The 20,090-nt window shown below is 55.5% G+C and overlaps 2 protein-coding genes across 4 annotated transcripts; both read right to left on the reverse strand.

Moving 5' to 3' along the window:
• Positions 1 to 1,225: 1,225 nt before the first annotated feature.
• Cd248 (CD248 molecule) lies at positions 1,226 to 3,797 on the reverse strand. Its single transcript, XM_057778481.1, has one exon. It carries the CDS (start codon positions 3,761 to 3,763, stop codon positions 1,469 to 1,471), a length of 2,295 nt encoding a protein of 764 aa, XP_057634464.1. The 5' UTR covers positions 3,764 to 3,797; the 3' UTR covers positions 1,226 to 1,468.
• Positions 3,798 to 13,582: 9,785 nt separating this feature from the next.
• Rin1 (Ras and Rab interactor 1) lies at positions 13,583 to 20,081 on the reverse strand. 3 transcript variants are annotated; one of them, XM_057778318.1, is made up of 11 exons: positions 20,050 to 20,081; positions 19,620 to 19,776; positions 19,289 to 19,469; positions 19,067 to 19,181; positions 18,906 to 18,978; positions 18,704 to 18,795; positions 17,836 to 18,576; positions 17,304 to 17,609; positions 16,898 to 17,029; positions 16,615 to 16,766; positions 13,583 to 15,612 (listed from the first exon to the last, which is right to left on the reverse strand). In XM_057778318.1, the coding sequence occupies exons 2-11, from the start codon at positions 19,772 to 19,774 to the stop codon at positions 15,184 to 15,186; spliced, it is 2,376 nt and encodes a 791-aa protein (XP_057634301.1). In that variant the 5' UTR covers positions 19,775 to 19,776; positions 20,050 to 20,081; the 3' UTR covers positions 13,583 to 15,183. The 3 variants fall into 3 exon arrangements, with proteins under 3 accessions (XP_057634301.1, XP_057634300.1, XP_057634302.1); XM_057778317.1 differs by lacking the exon at positions 20,050 to 20,081 and having other exon boundaries at positions 19,620 to 20,030; XM_057778319.1 differs by lacking the exons at positions 16,898 to 17,029; positions 20,050 to 20,081 and having other exon boundaries at positions 19,620 to 20,030.
• Between the last annotated feature and the right edge of the window lie 9 nt (positions 20,082 to 20,090).

Here is a 20,090-nt window from a genome sequence, read left to right on the forward strand (position 1 = left end):
CTCTGTCCCAGCAGGCAGTGTCATTCCATAAGTGATACCTACATCCTCTCAGACCCAGGCTTTCTAGAAAACCAGGCAACCTACCTCCATTCCATCCATCAACCTCCCCCCCCACCCCCTCGACAGCGTCTTCGAGGTTAGAGCTGGGAAGGATCTGGCAGGGGCGTCTGGTTTGAGTTAGGGGAACGTGAGAGTGGCTACCCCGGCGATGCGTTCCCTCCGCCCCCTCTGTTAACCCCCACTCTCAGTTGGTCCCCAGCTCCACACCCGTTCTCCTGGTCTCCTAAGGTACAATCTTTGGGCGAGAATGTGGCATAGGGGTTTCGGGTAGAGAAAGGGCGCCGGGCCACCCCTCCTCACCTGCCTGGGGCGGGGGTGCGGTTTTGCCCAGTCATAATTAGAGGCCTCAAGGGCTGAGCTAAAAAATTATAGAGGTGGTGGAACCGGCGCCTCCCTCTTCCAGGTCTCGTCCCTTCCCCCTCAGGACAATCAGCTGAGGATGACGGGGAGGTTATCCCACACTCGGTGATTTTTGACCAGACAGTTCCTCGGTTCTTAGGACACCAGCCCTGAATATCCTGGGCCTTCTCTCAAGCTAGAGTCTTCTGGCTTCTCTCCTAGCAGCTCCACTTCCACTCAACACAGGGAAGAGTAAAGCGTGGTCTCTAATGGTCTTGTTTCTAAGTGGACCCAGGGAGCTAGAACTGGGCTTTCTTTCTCGGCCTTCTGGGCACCTATTCTTACCTCCCCCCCTACTACCTCCTATGAAGGAGTCCCTACAACCATAGGGTGGTAGCATCCTTGGGTGACCCTGATTCTCCCCCTACCTAGATTTCTGGGCAGCCTATGACATTGGAAAGAATGCTCAGAAGAAAGTTCAGAAATGCCAACCACTGGAGACCCTGCTGTGCTCTGAATCTCCAACGCCCTCCGACCTGTGACTCCCAAACCCCAGTTAGAGTCCAGTTCATCAGAAACCCTCATCTCAAGGTCTTCCCTGCTTTTCTTTGCATTTTAATAAAAAGAGTAAATACGGACTTTCTTCCCTGCCAAACCTCTAGAATCCTGGACTTGCTGTGGGACAGTGGGCAAGGCTCAGCCAGCCCTCTCTCAGCTCGTTTCACGGAAAATTCTGAAGCATACCTCCTCTAAAGAACTCTTACCTTACCTAGATAAATGGAAGGGAACTCTATATCCCTCCCACAAGTTCTCCCAGGCCCTCCCCTCAGGCATCAGTGGGGGTCAGGAGCTTTGGGTGAGATTGGCACCCCATTTATTGGAGAAGATCCCAGCACCCACCCCTTAAGGTCCTGGAGGCCTTGGTGTCTCCTTTGCCATGAATGCTGGGCCCAAGGAGCAGAATTCTTTCTGTCCATCTGGGTAACCCCCATAAGTCCCTGGTGCGGTCTCATCCATGTGTCCAAAGCAAGTCCCTTCCTCCTACCCCACAAGGGGTATCTGTGCCCCATCACACACTGGTTCTGCAGGTCTGTACCCCTGTAAGGCTGCCTCTGGGGGGCATGGGTTCTGTTGGGTTCTTGTTCCCAGCTTGTGTGACCCAGCGATAGCAGTCAGTGATACGTTTGTTGGGGGCATGCGGGCCACAGCGGGTACAGTACACGATGCCCAGTGCAAGCAGGACCACCAAGAAGACACATGTTGGTACCAGGAGTGCCACCAGCAGCCACCGGTCATCCCTCTGACTTTGGTCTGCAAGACCCGCCTCTGCCAAGGCTGTTGGAGCTGCTGTAGGGGCCACTGAGGGCAGCCATGGCACCAGTTTGGGACTGGGAGTTCCTTCCCTTGGGAATAGAGGGGCTCTGGAATAGGGACGTGTAGAGCTGATAGTTGAGGTCTGATTAACGGGGCTCTGAGGGGGAAGAGGAGACGGGAGGGCCGGAGGATGGGTGGCAGCAGGCACAGGGGCTTCGTGGGCAGAGGACTTAGAGGGGCTAGGCAGAGAGGGCTGGACAGCTGAGACAGAAAGCTGGGGAGCCTGGGTTCTGATGCCTGGAACATCTGGGGCCAGGGGGCGTTGATGAGCTTTGGAAGTGGTATCCCTGGGGTCGAGGTTAGGTGGGACTGAAGGCAAGTAAGTGATCCTGTGGGTGTCTGGAGACACAGGGGACTGGTGGGGAGGGAATACTTGGGGATATCTGCTTGAGATAGTGGGGGGCTGGTAAGCAGGAGGCCGCGCTGGGTGAGTGGCTGAGATAATCCCAGGCTTGTAGCCAAAAGGCAGGTCTGGATAATTGGCCTTGATTTTGGGGATCCGGTACTCAGGGAGCACAGCTGGAGGTGTGATAGGGGCCATGGCAGGTGGGTGGACAGGGCTGAGGGCTGGGTGCGTGGCTGAAATAACAGAAGTCTTGTGGGCAGAAGGCAGTGTGGGTTCCATGGCAGAGATCACCATGGGCCGTGTGGCAGAGACCACCGAGGAGTGGTAGGGGCCCCTGGGGGCACTGAGTGGTGGTGGCCAGGTAGGCTCCAGGTACAATCTCTGAGGTTCTCCGTCCTGTGGGAAATTGGGCCTATAGGCCAGGCCAAAGTCAGGTGGTTGTGTAGGCGCCATCCATAGAACCCTCTGTTCCTCCGTCCAGGTGCCATCAAAGACCTCCCAGGCTTCCTCTTCATCCTCCCCTTCTTCTCCATCATCCAGCAACTCATCTCTAAGGTCCTGGGAAGCCTGGGCACCCATGGCTCCTGCAGGGCTACAGCTGATGCCATCTGCCTCAAGCTCATGACCTTCGCTGCAATAGCACTCAAAGCCACCAACATAGTTGACACACATCTGCTGGCATACTCCAGCAATCTGGCACTCATCCGTGTCCACGCAGCGGTGTGGCTCATCCTCAGCTGGCCGAAAGCCCAGACGACAGTGGCAGCTATAGCCTTGGGGCCCACCAGGTTCACACTGCTGCTCACAAGGGGCCTGCGCACAGGGGTCTTCACAACTGTGCCCATCTGCGGCGAGCCGGAAGCCTTCACTGCAGCGGCAGGACACACCACCATCCACCTCTTCCACACACTCATGTTCGCAGCCCCCATTGTCAGGACCACAGCCAGTCCCTGGGCACAGGGGGCCAGCCTGGGACCAACCAACACCACCTGAAGGTTGTTTCACGCACAGCAGAGAGGCTCCCCTGCCAGCCTGGCACTGCACAGCTGCCACGGAGCCAAAGGGCAGCCACTCGAACTCGCTGGAAACCAGGTTGAAGGGTGTGGTGTAGACAGCTGGGCCTACTTGGCCCACCTCAACCGGCAAGGCAGGGCAGGCACCCTCAAAACCAAACTGGCAGAGGTAGCCATCGACAGCCAGTGTACAGGAGCCTTCGAGCCAGCGATGTTCTCCACTGGCCTCAAGGGCAGCACAGCGCTGGGCCGGGCAGGGTCCTTCCGTAGCCGGCTGGGCCCAGTTGGTGAAGGCGGTGTCCTGGTCTCCCGTGGTCCATATGAAGCCCCGCAGTGGGCGCTGCGGCTGGCATTGTCGAGCCTGCCGCTGCAGCCCTATCCACAGCAGCCCGTTGGCCGGCCCGACGCCCACCAGGTTGTCCACATGCCTGGCCTCCTCCGGGGTCCGCGGCGTGGCCAGGTTACCCCCCAACTCGCGGCACGCCCTCCAAGCTTCCAGGAAGGTGCGGCGCCGGGGAAAGAGTGCGTAGCAACTGCCCGGGCCGCAGATGGCTCGGGGCTCGGGTATCCAGGGGGCCTGGCCCAGTGCGGGCACCGCGGCCGCCCAGGACAGCAGCAGGCGCAGCAGCATCGCGACGCCCCCCGACTGGCCCGGCTCGGGTCGGCTGCTGCTCTTGACAGAGGGAGGGATCGAGGCCTCCGGCGGGAGGGCCGGGGGGCGGGCCCTGCGGACTCACGCCTTGTAAGGAGTGGGCTGGGGCGGCTGCCAGCTCCCCTGCTAGCTCCCCGGGGGCTGTTGGAGCAGGAAGCAGTGGGGTGGGGGGTTCTGGGGTGAGAGGAGCAGGGCAGAGGAGGGGAGGAAGTGCACTTAACTAACGGGCTACCTCAGGCCTTACAGAGCTGAGAGTCAGGGAAAAGGGGAACTGCCTGCCCGAGAGGCATCCTTAGTCAGCCCTCTGAAACTTCAGCAGGATCTGCAGCTAAGACAGCTGGGGTGAAGATGTCTTCCTGAGAGACTCGTGGAGACCGGAATCTGGATTCACCAGTATCAGTATGTGGCTGCACTCTCAGCTCAGCGACTTGCTCGGGCCAGCCCTTTCCCATCACAGTATGTATGCAGACTCCTCTTCCAACTCCTGGCAAGAGCATCCTCTCTGACACCCTGTCTATCTCAGGCAGCCAAACCCCAGTCTCATACATGCAGTCTTACTGACATGCTATGCCCTTAGGTGGACAGGCAAGGGCAAGGATGATGTGGCATGCTAAATGATCTAACCTATGAAGCTCCTCCCATTCCTGCCAGGCCCTACATGAGAATCAACTTGATAACCCCATGCGGAGAATGGAGAACCTCAACCGACAAGTATTTGATGAACCCCTTTACTCAGCCTATCTCACTCCCAGGTTTTCTGGCTCCAACAGGACCAGCATTAGGGGTTAGTGAGTGAGGAGGAGGCCAAGGGCTGCCACTTAGCTTCCTTACCCTGGCTCAGTCAGGGGCCCTGGGAACCTGGACTTAGAGGGGGAGGAGGCAGCCCCCAAACAGGAAATGCCTCTCTGGGCTCCTGCAGCAAGAGGGCAGGGTGCAGGATTTTGGGCTAAGTGGAGGCTGGGTTATATGCAGGGCAAGCAGGCTGCTTATGAGGGGACCCGTGCAAGGCCATGTATGGGCATGGGGTACACAATGGGATAGGCATGTATGACACAGGCATCATGTTGCCCTCCCTGCTCTCAGGGCCTGCTGCATTGCCTGGCTGGGGTCCTCTTCCTGCCCTTCCTAGAAGCCTCTGGAAGTTTGTGCACTGGGCCAAGCACCCAGGATGGCTCCTGAGACTCTGTCTGAAGGATTAATGCCTGCACTTTCTATTTACTCTTTATTTATTCATATTATTTTATCATTATTATTATTATTTTGTTTTGGTTTGGTTTTTTGTTTTTGGAGCCAGAGTTTTTCTGTGTAGCCCTGGCTGTCCTGGAATTTGCTCTGTAGACCAGGCTGACCTCAAACACTGAGATCCTACCTCTGCCTTCCACGTGCTGGGATTAAAGGCATGTGCCACCATTGCCTGGCTATTTATTATTTTTTTTTAAGAGAAGGAATTTGCTGTGTTGCCAAGGCTAGCCCCAAACTCCTGGGTTCTGAGTAGCTGGTACTACAGCCACCCAACACCAGGTAATTCTTTTATAAGCTTGTTTTTTATTTTAATATTTTGAATTTTATTTTCTGTTTATTAGTGTTTTGCTGCATATATGCATCTGTTCGTTGTACAAAACTGGTACCCCTCAGAAGTCAGAGAAGGGCATCAAATTTCCTGGAACTGGAGTTACAGGTAGTTGTAAACCACCATGTGGGTGCTGGGACCCAAACTTGGGTCCTCTGCAAGAGCAACAAATACTCTTAGCTGCTGAGCCATCTTTCTAAGCCCTTGTTTTTGATTTTTGAGGCAAGGTCTCACGTAGCATAGGCTGAGCTGGACTCAATCAAGGACGACCTTGAACTCCTGCTCTGCCCAGGTCCTGATGCCTGGCTTTAACATCTCATGCTTTATATTTTTAGCAGATTTTTGAGCCAGCTGGGGATGTGGCTTAGTGGCAGAGTAACGCCTGGTCCTGGGTTGGATTCCTAGCACTGAAAACCTTTTGAGCCATGGATGAGAGAGATTCGTTCTTGGGACACTGCCATGGTCCAGATGCTATCACTCTGTTGCTGATCTGTGTGAATCAGAGACTGTCTCTGAGCCTTCATTTCTCCACCCCACCCAACCCCGTTTTGTTGATGTCATTTTGTTTTGTTAGTCTTTGTTTTTAAGACTGGTTCTCACTATATAGCTCTGGCTGGCCTGGAACTCACAGAGACCCAGCTGCCTCTTTTGGGATTGGGTGTGTGACACCACACAGGCTCTCCTCTCTCTCCTCTGCTTGTTTCACTTTCCTTCCTTTCCTTCCCCCTCTCCCCTTCTGTTGAGTCCAGGTCTTATTGTGCAGCAGTATCGGGGTTACAGGTGAGGGCCACCATGCCTGGCTTCCAGCTTTCGCATTATGAATGGGGATAGATGTGTTCACATCTTGCAGCCCAGCAGGACCATTGGGTCACAGCACTCCCTATCTGTCAACTTCAGAGCACAAGACGAATGTTCAGAAATCTGAGCAAATCTAGACACCAGTGGGGAGCAAAGCCGCTTTCACTAACCACCTCAGAGTGCCCAGGTTGGCCCTGAGGATGCAGCCAGTCTGTGAGAACCACCGTCTATACAGCATTTGCCTTATGCTTGGAAGCCTTGTGCTGAAAGCACACAGGGTTACTCCCCTTCTCAGGAGAGCAGAGTCCATCCTTCCATTGGTGCAGGAGCCAAACCTTGAGCTCATCCTTCACTCCTCTTTCTCCTACACCCCTTGTCCAGGAACTCAGCACTTCCCGTTAGCGTCATTTTCAGAAACTGCATCCACAATGTGAGCACTTCACAGTACCCCTTTCCCTTCCCATCCGTCCCAGCCACTGCTCATCTCCTATCTAGAGCCTTTCCCACAGCGTCCAAAAGCTCTACCTTTCATGAAGTCTCAGCTGAGTCAGCAGAGTTCCTGACCACACCCCCCCACACACTCTCCTCTCCCACTCCCCCTACCTCCCACCCGTCACTGATTTCTCTCTGTCCTTGTATATTCTTTGTTAAGTCTCTTAGGACCCAAATCCAGCCAGAATCCCTCACCTGTGGCTGGTATTATGGATACTCAGGACTAGATAGTAGTTATGAGTGGTTTGTTCTGTGCCTGACTTTGGCATCCTTCCAGTTAGGACAACACAAATGAATCTGCAGATATTGCCAAATGTCACGTGCCCAGTGGAGAACCTGTGTCCTGGGAGACTGTGAGCTTCATGGTAGCAGGCTCATCATGTTCCCTACTGTGCCGCAGAGCCTGGAAAGTTCCAGGCCCAGAGACTTTGCTTAATAAGAATATGTTACTAGGGTTGGTGGTACATGGCTGAAATCGCTTCAGAGGTGGAAACTAAGAGTGGAAATTTGAGGTGAAGCCAGGTGGTGATGCATGCCTTTAATCCCAGCAGAGGCAGCCTGGTCTACAGAGAGAGTTCCAGGACAGTCAGGGATACACAATGAAACCATGCCTCAGAAAAAGGAAGAAAGGAAGGAAGGAAGAAAGAAAATAAAAGAAACCCTGTCTTAAAATAAATAAATAAACGAAAAGGTTGCGGTGGTAGGGGCTTGCTGAATGAACACAGATCAGGGAAGAACCTGGCTCCTGAAGGTGCCACTGGGAAGCTGGGATGTGCCTGGATCCAAAGCCTGCTTGCTCTCGGCACTTACACTTGCTACCTACCCTTTTGAAGCAGGACTCTCCTGGTGGTGTGCTTGTCTTTTTGTAGATGGGGAAACTGAGGCTTTGAGAGTTTTACAGGGAGTTAGTGGCAGGGCTCAGCCTGGAACCCGGAGCTCCTGATTCCCACTCTACTTGTCTTCCAGCAGCAGAGCCTGTGCTATCTTCTGAGAAGAGGCTGGGAGGTAGTACGCCAGGAAGATGGCCTGGGCCGAAGGCTAGCTCTGGAGCCAGAGCTCAGATGGGTTTGGAGGATGCAAAGAACTTCCTTGCCTGGCCTGGAGAGGGGAATGGTGGGGAGCAGAGAGAGAACATCAGGCAAGGAGGAGAGGCCTGGCTTGGGAGGCTTCGAAGCTGCCCCTAAGAGGCTGGAGCTCCACTGTGGATGCCACGGGAACAGAGTCATGGCGAGGGAACTCTGTGGTTGGTGGATGGTGGGTGGAGGGAACCCAAGGCCAGGGACCCAGGGACCCGTTAGGAGACTGTTGCAATCATCTGGGAAAGGGAAGGGATCTGGCTGGAGAGTTGGCTACAGGGCGGGCCGGGCTGGGGGAGGCAGCCTCTGGAGGTTCCTTGGGGGCGGTTCTGAGCTCAGTCCAAGGGTGTGGTGAGCCCAGTCATGCTTCGGGCAATGGCCAGTGCTGGGCGTCCAAGAAGAGGCTCTAGGATGTCTGGCAAGTGGGTGGGTCAGATCAGAGGTCAGGACCCCAGTTTCAGTGGAGTGAAGGATTGGGGGAGCAGACAAAGGAAGCAGAAGGAAGAGGGTCAAAGGCCAACTTCCAGATGTACTAGCTAGGCCTTCTTCTACATGGAGGGAAGCCAAGGAAGGGTAAGGGGCTGAGAAGTGGATGAGGGCACACCTCTGGCTTCAACAAACCTAAAGGTTTTGTGGCTCGAAATAAGAGTTAGAGAGACGTACTTGGGTGCCCAGCCCTCTTCCAGGTTGGGAGAAGTGGGGTGAAAGTTGCCTAAGAACTTTCCTTCATAGTTTGAACGGGCAACACCATGAGTGTAGCACCAAGGATCTGGAGATCAGGAGCTAGAGAGCCGGCTGGCTTAAGTTTTCTGCTGTTCTGGTTGAGTGTGATTCATATTGTTTCACCCACAGTGCAGAGAAGATGCTGATGTCACGATCGATTAAAGCTTGGGTGGGTGGCTATGTGAATGGATGCATAGGGGAAGGATGGGTAGATGCATGGGAGGATGGACAGACGCACATGGGTGAACGATGCATGGCTGTGGACATGGGTGGATACACAGATGATAGGTACACGGATTGACACATACACACACAGCTATATGAATATTCATGGTTAGGAGGGAGGAAGGGTTCTTGGGTGGATGGATGGATAGACAAATGTATGTATATATGTATGTATGTATGTGTATGTATGTGTGTGTATGTATTGTAAGTGGAAAGATGGATAGGCAGGTAGATGTATATGTGGAAATTTTTTTTAGATAAAGTCTCACATATACCAGGCTAGCCTCAAACTTATTGTGTAGCCAAGGATGACCTTGAATTTCATATCTCGATTACAGGCTTTCACCACCTGGTTTATAAAATGTTTAGATGCATGGGCAGACACAGGATATAAGAATATATGCAGGGTATAAAGAAGGCTGCCTGCCTTGTCGCTGCCGGCCACCTTCATGAGTGGCGTGCTGAGAATGGCCTCCATGTCCCAGCAGGATGGCAGTCCACGACGGGGACAGCTTGGGTTCCCACTGTGAGAAACAAATGGGAGGAGTCCCCACACACAACTGTGTTCTCTGCCGGGGCCCCGAGGCCAGTGTTTCCTCCTGTCTGAACTGAGTGGCAGGGTGTACCATCTCCAGTTCTGTTCACAGTGGGAGCCAGAAGGCCAGGTCTTCCTGCTGATAGAGGTCCACATGGGAGATGCTCTGGAGAAGACAGGCATGGAAACAGAAGCCCGCATTTCCAGGAAAACCTGTCCGGGAAAAGCAGAAGGGAGATGGGATGCAATGTGTGGGCCCAGAAGGGAAGGGGGAAGGCGGCCTAAGGAATGGCTGGCCAGAGAGGGGCCCCATGGAACAGCTGGGTGGGGGGATTGGGTGAGATTGGGGGGTTCCTCCCCTCCCCCGGCAGGCATCCTGAAAAGCCTTGGCATGCTACCCGCTGAGCCAGCACATTGCTTTGTGTACAAATCACCTCTTTCCCTTCTCTCTCTTCTGTCCCCACCCCCACCTCAGTCCCTGTCTAAACTCTTCTTAAACCACCCCAGCTCTGAGGCTGTCGGGAGGAAGGGCTGAGAGAGGGTGGGAGGCACCCAGTCTTGGGTGGGAGCCAAGGTGGGTGGGTGGGAGAGGATTACCCTGGGCAGTCGCAGAGGAGGGAAGGGTACATTTGTGACCTCCTCCCCTCCACACTGTTGGAGCCACGCCCTCTGTGCTTCTGGCAAGACAGCCCTGCAGGGAGGGGGTCATGCTGCTGGTGGGGACAGGATGGGTGGGAGACAGAGGTTTGGAGAACTCAAACTGGGAAGAAGGGGTGTTGGCCCTCCTCAGCATCCCTGAGGCCAAAGAATTCTGACAGCTGGGGGTAGCTGACGGTGGGGGGCCTTTGTCAGTGAAGAGTCTGAGTGCCTGTGGTTACAGGATAATGTGTTTGCGTGCACAGGCATGTGCACACACATGTATTTGCACAGCCTTGGCATGGCTAAACATGTGCACAGCTGGGTGTCCTAGCAAGTCCACACCTGGGCCCACAGCTGAGAAGGAAGCAAATGGCTCCTTGGAGTATGCAATCTGGATCCAGCCCGGAGCCCAGTTCTCTCTCCTAACAGATGCCTGACCTGAACATCTGGCCACATCTGTCCGCAAGGAAAGGAATCCTGGAACCTGTGTCTTGGTTAGAAGGGATAGCCCTGCCTGTGTTGTACAGGCAAACACTTTTTTGTTTGTTTTTTTGTTTTTCAAGACAGGGTTTCTCTGTGTAACAGCCCTAGCTGTCCTGGAATTAGCTCTGTAGACCAGGCTGGCCTCAAACTCAGATTTGCTGTCTCTGCCTCCTGGAGTGCTGGGATTAAAGGTCTGCACCACCACTGCTAGCCTGTTGAGGATTTTTCTAATTTCATTCCCAACTGCTAAGATCTTACCCCACCACACACACCCCAGGCCTGGGTAGACAAGATGATTGGTCCCACTGATTCAGGGACTAGTTTCTTTGTGCTGCATCCTTCCCCCGCTACCCTAGTCCCAGTCTCTCTGATCTCAGCAGCACCCCTCCTCTGGCCTTGCTCTGGAGGCTCTTACTGTCCCTTCTTTGTCCAACTGCTTTTCTTCCTGGCCTCTTACTGTCCCCCAGGATCCCTGCTTCTGTCTCTCCTGCCTAAGTCCTCGTTTTCCTTTGTGTCTGGGGTCTCCATTTCTTCAGGGATTTCTTGCCCCAAGAACTGTCCCGTTGGCCTGGGGTCTGTCTCTCTGCTTTCGGCTTCCCTTTGTGTCTCTGCTCTATGCCTCTCATCTCTCCCCATCTGTGTAGCAGTGTCTCTGTCTTGACACCAGCCCCGGGTGGTCTAGCCTCCCTCCTCTCTCCCTGTGCTGTGTCCCAGGAGCTGGTTGGGTTGAAAGCCAGGCCTGGGGTCTGTGACCAGGCCAGGAAGGAGAACCAGAGCAGACATGATATTTACGTTGAGACTTCAAAGTGAGCCTAGGCTGCGGTGGGGGTGGATGGGGGCTGGCAAGTAAAAGCCAGACTGAGGTCAGTTCATGCTCCTCCCCAGCGAGGGTCTCCTTGGTGACACACACCTCCCCCGTGGGACACCAGACCCAGAGTAGGGATGGAACGGGCTATTTTGGTGCAGAGTTCCAAGAAAGGCACTTCCTGTACCCTTACCCTGCCCCCATCTTTTTTCCTGTCACCCCGCAGCTAGGTCTGGGCAGCTTGGTCCCCCCACCTCTTGTAAGCTTCTCTCAGTTGGGAACACAAGGAGTTCTGGAGATGGCAGGCAGGAGCAAAGGGCTCGATCTCAGCAAGGAAGCACCCCAGGCACCGGGGCAGTCCGTGCATCCGCATTCTCACTTTGGCAGAGGCTCTGCCTGGCCGGGCAGCACGGGGCTGTAACCCTATCAGCCCCACGCAATGGGACCAGGCAAGTCTGGCCTTTCCCGACCTTCAGAGTCTAGCCTGGGCCTGGAGGATTCAAGAAGGACTGTGAAGGTCACCTCCCCAGCTGCCAGGGAAGGTTTGGGGTTGGGGGGGAGGTGAGAGTGTCCCAGCCTGGAGGGCGGGCTGATTGTCTCATCCCATGGCTCAGCTCAAGAGCCTAAGTCTCACCCAGGGGCACCTTCAGGAAGGGCCACCACCATGACACTTGGGTCCAAAGCCCACTCAGGCCCCCAGAGCCCCAGCTCCTGGGCCAGTCCCGTCCCCATCCTCCAGCTCCTCCAGTGAATCAGGCTGGAATCTGATGAGCTCAGGCTGCCCCGCCCAGCCTGCCTGCCTGCCTCAGCTCTTGCCCAGCCCGCGAGGTCACCACACCCTTGCAGGGGTCTTCTCAGCCATTCGGTCCCCTCGGGGCCACAAGGGGCTGGGTGGGGGTGAGGCAGGAGTAGGCCAGATATTAGGAGACTAAGATCGGAGCTCCTGTATATGCTCCAAAGTGTGAAAAAGTGTGTGTGGTGTGTGTGTGTGGGGGGGGTTCATTTCCAGGCCTTAGATGGAGTAGGAAGTAGATAAAATCATGTGTGTGGTGTGTGTGTGTGTGGGGGGGTCATTTCCAGGACTTGGAGTAGGAAGAAGCTGTAGTTTGTCTCCAGAGCATGGATGTGGCTGTACTGAGTGATGACATGGGTGTTGTTGGCACTTTTGCATATGTAGGCCTGTGTCAGGAAGTCTTTGTCACTACAGGCCTGTGTCAACAGCTCCCATATATGTCAAGGTGGTGTTGGGTGTGCCTGTTACCCTTGGGGGTGCCTGGCACTGCAGTGCCCACCGGGACAGCCGTCTCACTTAGCCCTGGAATGTGGGTCACAGAGTGCTGCTCTAGGCTGTGGGTGTGAACTGCTCATAAGGCCACGGCAGGATGTGGAGGGAGGGTCAGAGGGAGTCTGGATGACCGGCTCTGGCCCAGCTGGGCCCTCGAGCCTAAACCAGGCAGCCAGGATCTCCTCACTCTACCCCTGACCCCCTTTCAAGTGATGCCTGATGGTCCCCGACCACCAGCAGGACAGTCTTTCCTTTGGCAGCACCTGGGGAGGGGAGCCCCTGCCGTGGGGCTGAAGAGGTATGCACAGTCCTTGGTAGAAGGGGCAGAGAGTGTGCCACCCCAGCACAGAAAGGACGGGTTCTGCTGAAGTCTTCCTGCATCCTGCATCATTCCACATGTAATTTTACAAGTGCCAGTTTCGGCACAGGCATTGTTCTAGGTCCTTGAAGGCCTGCTGGGAAGAAGGCCAGCATGGCTCTGGCGTGCTAGTGGGGAAGACAGACAATAAACAAACTCACACAGACTTTAAATGATGAACGCAACATCGCCAAGCAAGGAAGCGACATGTCTGCTTTTAAGGCACCCAAGTTGGTGTCCCTGCACTACATACAGCAGTGGGCTCTGAATGAGACACATCTCAGAGCCTTGCCATTTATTTATTTATTTAATTTTATTTTTTTTGCTTTTTCGAGACAGGGTTTCTCTGTGGTTTTGGAGCCTGTCCTGGAACTAGCTCTTGTAGACCAGGCTGGTCTCGAACTCACAGAGATCCGCCTGCCTCTGCCTCCCAAGTGCTGGGATTAAAGGCATATTTATCACCAACCCTGCCTGGTGTGTCTTCCATTGATCCCAACCTGTGCTTGTACTGGGTAATCAGATTTTTAAAAAGTACAGACAACAGGCAGGCCCTAGAAGTGAAGAAGCCATTGCTGGATCTACATTAAATTCTAGGAGCCCAGAATTAGAACTGAGCACAAAAAGGCAGGGCCTGTGGAGGTTTTGGAGACCTGGTTCCCATGAGATCAGCTCCGTATCTTGCCCCTGGGGTTCTCAGAGCATCCTCTGCAGACATTCCAGGTCCTTCCCCTGGGACTGAGCGCCACACATCCTGTGTCTCATTCCCAGAAACAGCCTTCCCAACCCACCCAGCCCACCCCAGTCCCTCACTGCTGGTGGTCAAGCTTCAGTCAGTGGACACATTTATTGAGCACCAGTGGGGTGCTCCATCCTGTACAAAGCGTTAGGGAAGGGAAGGCATATCATGGAACAAAGGGCCATATTGTTCGATATGGGCCTTCAAGCCCCAAGCAACTCTGTCTGTGCCTCTGGACGGTGGAGAGAGGCTAAAGGAGCTGGGACCATCTTCCCCTTAGCCAGGATGTTAGAGACCAGTCGGACTTTCCCCTGGTGGGGAGAGGCATGGAAGTGGGGAAGAAAGAACATTGGTGGCCTGTTTTGGAGTCCTACACTGGCTAAATGTGGATCTGAAAGTCAGGGTCCACAGCATGTGGTCCTTGTGCTCAGAGGCCCCGGGAGCACCTCTGAGACTGACTGCGGCCCTCATTTGTCTGGAAACAATTCTCTCCTAAGAATCTCTGACAGCAAGTGGCCTCTGCCCTGCATTTCCCAGGCTGTCAACAGCTGTCAGAGTATAAGGCCAGTGACCGCCTGTGCTCTGTGGCTCTTAAATTCTCTTTATCCCCACCCCTCCCACCCCCTGGGGGGTGTCACCCTCTGCAGCTTCTTAGGCAGTGCACACCCTCTTGTGGCTGCTGGTGGGTATTTTCCTCTGCTCAGATTCGCTGCCGCCTTCCCTTCTGGGTCCTGCAGCCCTGGCCTTGAGGGCTAGTTTGCTAGGACATCTTGGGAATTACCTGCCATGGGGCTCACAAACTCTATACTGTGCCTTATTGTCAAGATTTTTTTTTTTTTGGTAAGGGCCCAAAAAGAGGATTACAAAGACAATGTTTGTGGAACCCCTCTCTCGTTCTGGAAACTTCCCTGCTAGTGGGCATTACTTCCCAGGGTTTAATTCCCCAGAAATACTGAAGTGCCTCGGTAGGTTTCTGATCTTAAAGAGAGGCTGGAACATAGGTGCTTTCTCTCTTGTGACCTGACCTCCAGGAGAACAACTATCTCTGGACTGCCTGGTGGAAGCAGCTGCTCTAAGGAACAGCACGGCTACCAATAACTGTCCTTTCCTCTTTCCCCTGCCCAGTCTTAGCCATCAACCACCCACGGGGGGCCTGGGTCACTCCAGAGCCCTGCAGTACTCATATCCCCTCTCTGCAGCCCAGGACACTGCCTCTGGGAAGAGCCACTTGTTTGGGGACCTTTGCTATCATTCTGCCATTTCCCTACCCTGGAACTAGGAGAGATTGGAGCTGTTCAGGGTCTTGAAGCTCCAGCAACCCTGCCTGTGCCCACGGACAGTGGGAGAGGCAAAGAAGTCAGGAACACCCTCTCCCTGTGCTGGAGTTGGTTATTAGATGAATTTGTCCCTTCCCAGACACATTTGTTCCTGTGGGCTAGGGAGAAGCCGAGGCTAGGGGCCTTGGACACAGGGCTTTGGAGTCTCCTCCCTTAACTTTGCCCTAGTCTTTGTGGTCAGGCCCCTGTTCCCAGCAGATGGACTCATAAAGATCAGTCAGAGATGGTGGCGGACACAACAGAGAACTGGGTGTGGGTGGTGAAGGAAGCTTGGCAGCTGGGAAGAGCAAATTGAGAAGCTTCTGGAGGCCCAGGTAGCCTTCTTGGCTCTTTCTGGCTACTCTTCTGCAGCCTGGCTTCCCTCTGCCTTTGGCTCCTCTGGTTGCCCATGGCCTCCTTGGTCAACAGTTGTCTCAGACTCCCCCTCACTGTTCAGGCCCCCTTTCTCCTCTTCCCATGCTCCTGCCTCCGGCCTCCCACTGGTTGCCTTTGCCTTTTCTGTTGTAGCCCCCTGGGTTTCAGGCCTCTCTGCCCGGCGGTAGACGAGGTAGCCAGTTGCAGGAAGCCTATGGGCCAGGGCTTCAGGGGGCAGGCGATGGTAGTCCTGGTCCTTGTAGAGGAAGAGGCCGAATGCATCAGGGTGAGTCACTCGGAACTTGGTGGCACAGAGTTGGCTCAGGGTGGCAATCGAAGACCCCGGGGGCACAGCCAGGGTCTTGGAGGTACAACCTGTACTGGGGTCTTGGTAGGCTACTCGGAGGAGGTGCTGTGCAGAAGACAAGAATAAGTCCTCAGCTATGCTATTCAAGAATAGTCGTCAGCTATTCCCCAGAGCAGAAGGGACAAGGCGGGGTGGTGCACACTCGTGGTAAAATGAACTGACAGGAGCCTCGTGAGCTCCGATGGGACACTGTGGCAGAGAGAAATGTATGTGGGCTAGTGGTATAGGTACAAGGCCAGCCCAGAGGGAGCTTCGGCATCCTGAAAAGATGCCCAAGAGGAGCCCACTATGTGCAGGACTCTGCTTAACTCTTCCTGGGCTGATTACCTAGAACTACCTCCAGCGCTCACCAGTGCACCTAATCTTTTTTTTTTTTTATTATGTATACAATATTCTGTCTGTGTGTATGCCTGCTGGCCAGAAGAGGGCACCAGACCCCATTACAGATGGTTGTCCATTACAGATGGTTGTGAGCCACCATGTGGTTGCTGGGAATTGAACTCAGGACCTTTGGTAGAGCAGGCAATGCTCTTAACCTCTGAGCCATCTCTCCAGCCCCTGCACCTAATCTTTGTGCAGCCCAGGTGCCCATTTTAGAGATGAGGAAACCAAGGCACAGGAAAAATGTGATAGAGCTGGGACAAATCTGGGGCCTGGCTACAAAGTCTGGATTCATAGCAAGACTGAGAAGGTTGAAGTTAAAGGGGATGCATCCTGGCCAAGCATAAATGAAGTCCAAGGACAAGGAAGGTAGAGCCTTGGCTGGTACTAGGGACCAAGAAGCTGTCACTCTCCGTGTCAGTTTCTACCTACTCATCTGTAAAATGGGGAAAACAATGGCCCCTACTCCAGAGTTTCTGTGACCATTCCAGGAGGCTGCTCACAGCCTGTCCCATGGAACACATTCCTACAGGGGCTGCTCTGATACTCAGCTGAGTCTCTATTTCTATTGTAACTTGATGCAGGGCTCGAGAAACTGTGCTGGGTGAGGTAAGAGTCCCTCTGAGCAAGGCCAGTCTGGGGCCGACTTGTGGAAGGGCCCTTTACCTGGAAGCTGTGGGTGGCCGGAAGGCGGCGCTGTTCCCAGAGGGCCAAAGAGCGCTGGAGCTCCTGTGCCGGGCTGAGTGGGAGAGCGCGGGCCTGGCTCAGGCCACTCAGCAAGGCCAGGCTGGCCGAGAGACTGGTCAGGTAGTAGCCACCTAGGACACAGGGTACATAGAATGCAGCTCAGGCTGGGATAGGGCGTCCTGCCTTCCCTTCCATGCTTACTCAGGACCTACAAGCAGCCCCGTTTCCACCCAGACTGCAAGTGAGGGGACGTCCCCCTCACCCTCCCCGGTGAGCAGGGTAGGCTCCAGGAGCTCCGACATGTACTCAGCTTCTACCAGGAGGTCAGGAAGGTCGCACTGGGCCAAGACAAGGCTCAGCAGAGGCAGGAACTCATCAGCGCCTGCATCCTCCCCTGTGGAAACGGATAAGGAAGGAGTTCCAGCCTCCTCAGAGACCCAAGAGCTAGGGTTCAATCCCCTTCCTAGACAGCGACCCCTCCTCTCCCCCTGCTAGACCCCTAGATAGGACCACAGGAAAGGAAGAATCTCCTCTCTAGAGCTCCTGAGACCGAGTTGGACCCCTGTGCCCTGTTTGCAGTTCTGGGATCCTGGGACCTTCTCCCTGAGAGAGGGGGCCCAGTCTCTTCTCAGAAAGAGCTGAGTTGGGGGAGGTGGTGAGGGCCATACCCGCCTGGGTTTTCAGGGCTGTGTAGAGCAACTTGCAGGCCTGCAGAAGCCGCTTGATCTGGGCACTAGGTGAATAGGTGCGGAGCAGCTGAAGCAGTTTCTGGCGCACCTGTTCTGTCTCCACTGGGGAGGAGAGGTGTAGTTGGGACCCGAAGGCTCCAAGCCCCTGGGTTCGGGCCAGCTGGAAGCCCTCAGCTAGGCGGCCAAGGGAACCATCTGTGGAAAGCCGGCGCCGCAGGCGGGCAGCGAGGATGGGTCGAAGAGGCTTGAGAACAGAGCGATGCAGGGACTTCTCCAGGACCAGTTCTGGCAGAGGAGAGTAGACAAGGTCAGGGGAAAGGGGCCCGGAAGAGCAGGAGGTAGGGAGAGGGGTGGGGGGATGGAAGTCACTGTAGCAGTAGCGAGAAAGGGGCAGCGGGGTGCAGAGAAAGCAGCCGCGCGTCATTAGGCACCGAAGCAAGGACGGAGATGGAAGAGGGAGGATGGAGAGCCAGGGGCTGAACATGTGAAGGCTGGGGCTGGGGGACCTTACCCAGCCTCTCCGGTGGTAGCAGCTTCTCAGGACCCAGTTCTGCACTCAGCATGGCCCGGGCCCGGCTTAGGGCCTGGCGGATGCCCTGCAATTCCCGAGGCTCAGGACCAGCCCGAACCTGAGTCAGTAGGTCCTGCACTAGCTGGCCCACAGCTGTGTATCGGTTTTGCATTAACATTGTGGCAGCCCGGCCCACCTGCCTCTCCGGTGCCAGCAGAGAGCAGAAAGCAGAACTCATGGACCGAAGCAGAGGCCGCCGCTGCCTTGGGCGGCCCAGGCGTGGGGAGGTTGTAGGGCTCCCTGGAGAACCCTCCTCCTCTGAGCTGCTGGGGGAGCAGCAGTCCACCTCCTGGAGCGAAGGTAGGGGAGGAAGGCTAGGGCCGGAAGCACTCCCTGGCACGCGATACCCCACTGAGCTCTCCCTCTGCAGCAGCTGTCGAGAAGGCAGTCTTTCTGTTTGGCTGGAAGACGTCCCTGGCAGCACCGGGACTGGGGGAGGCGGCACAGCAGGTGGGGACAGAGGGCTGGAGGTCTCTGTGGACACACGCACTTTGAAACTTCTCTTGAATTTCTCACGTTTGGTGGGGCCCAGATCTCCTGGGAAGAGGGGGTTGAAGAAGCAGAGGGCTGCACCGGTGCCCTGATCCAGCTCTTGAGGGGAGCGAGCCTTCAGCCTGGGTATCGGTGGAGCTTCGGAAGACCTCTGCTGAACCTTGGTGTTGAGAGAGGAACTCCAGAACTCTAGCAATCAGAAACCAATGGGGGGGGGGGGGCTCAGAGCTTGCTCAAGAGGGTGCCCGGTTGCCCTTTCTTTCCCCCTTTGGCCTCTATGTGTTCATCTGTACAATGGGCTGCAGGGAACCCTTACCCATGCCTAGATGGGAGATGGCCTCCAGCTCCTTGTGGGTGGCTGCCTGATGAATGGCTCTGGGGAGCCGGAGTGGGAGGAGAAGAATGTCCCTAAGGTCAGCAAAAGGAGCGGTCAAGAGAGCGTGGTGCTTAGGTGCAGGAGGTGGGCAGCACTAGGGAGCAGGCCCTGTGGTCACCAGGTGCCTGACAGGCAGACTCACCTGGTATGGCAGTATGCACAGATGAGCTGAATCAGGTCCTGGAACGTGAGCTCTGAACCCTCCAAAGAGACGCCTGAGAGACATCGGGAGTGAGGCTGTTCTCTGGGGACCTCCCTCCCCCGCCTGTCTCCAGCCCCTTCCCGCCAGGCCAGCCCCCTCACCGCCAGGGCTCTCTTGGATATAGTGGCTGGAGACAAAAGAGGGGCCACTGGCTTCTGGCAGCCGCACACACAGAGCCTGGCACTGGCGAGTGTTAGATTTCCGTACCAGGAAGGTCTGCAAGCGAACAAGATTAGGAGGCTCAGTGCCTCCATGTTGAGGCGCTTTCTCTTCCCCTCTCCCCCGCTTGGCGGGCCAGTCCTGGCGGAAGGGGAAAGACTCACCCCTGGAGGTTCTGTCCGCAGCACGTGCAGCGCAGCTGCCGCGTTGGCCCGCAACTGTAACCACACAGGTCGGGTGATCAGCAGCCGCTCCCGCAGGCTCACAGTGCGTGCCGGTTGTTGGGACCTGCCTGCCTGTGCCCTGCTGGCGTCGGGCGTGTCATACAGTGGGTCTGGAGATGGCCTGGGGGCAGACACCCGGACTTGAGCAGGGGTCTGGGGTGAACGCCTCTGCCTGTTCCCCGTTCTGGGCTTCCCACCCATCCTGCCTTTGCCGGACCCTCTTGCCACTGCCCTTACCCTCTGCACCGGCTGCCCTCCCAACTTCACTAACTTTTCTTTCTGTTGGTGCCTGGGAACAAAGTTCAGGTTGGCAGCTCCCAGAGGGTGTGCTCCTGTCTCCCCAGGGTCTTCCATGGCTGGGAGCTCCTTCAGCTTCTCCTGGGACTCAGGAAGAGAATTCAACCCCCAAGGCACAGGCGTGCACATTCCTGGCGGTGAGTAACACTTCCTGAAGGCGGTTCGCCCTGTCACACCCCGCCAGTTAACTCTTGTATGTCCACTTCATGTGGCCAGTGTCCACCTCTTCTATTCCAGACTCAGCCTTGAATGGCAGGGACCCCCTCCATGTTCCTACCATTATTAGGGTCCCAGCTGTGGGAGGACCACCTCCATACAGTGCTTCCCATATGCCTCCTCACACTGAAGCAGGTTAGGGAGGAGTTAAGCAAGGCAGACCAAGTTCCCATAGGCCCAAGACTCACCCCTGGGTCACCTTAAGAAGTCTGTGGTCACTTGCTCATCT

The sequence above is a fragment of the Chionomys nivalis genome, chromosome 8, assembly GCF_950005125.1.
Source record: "Chionomys nivalis chromosome 8, mChiNiv1.1, whole genome shotgun sequence".
Lineage (NCBI taxonomy): Eukaryota > Metazoa > Chordata > Mammalia > Rodentia > Cricetidae > Chionomys > Chionomys nivalis.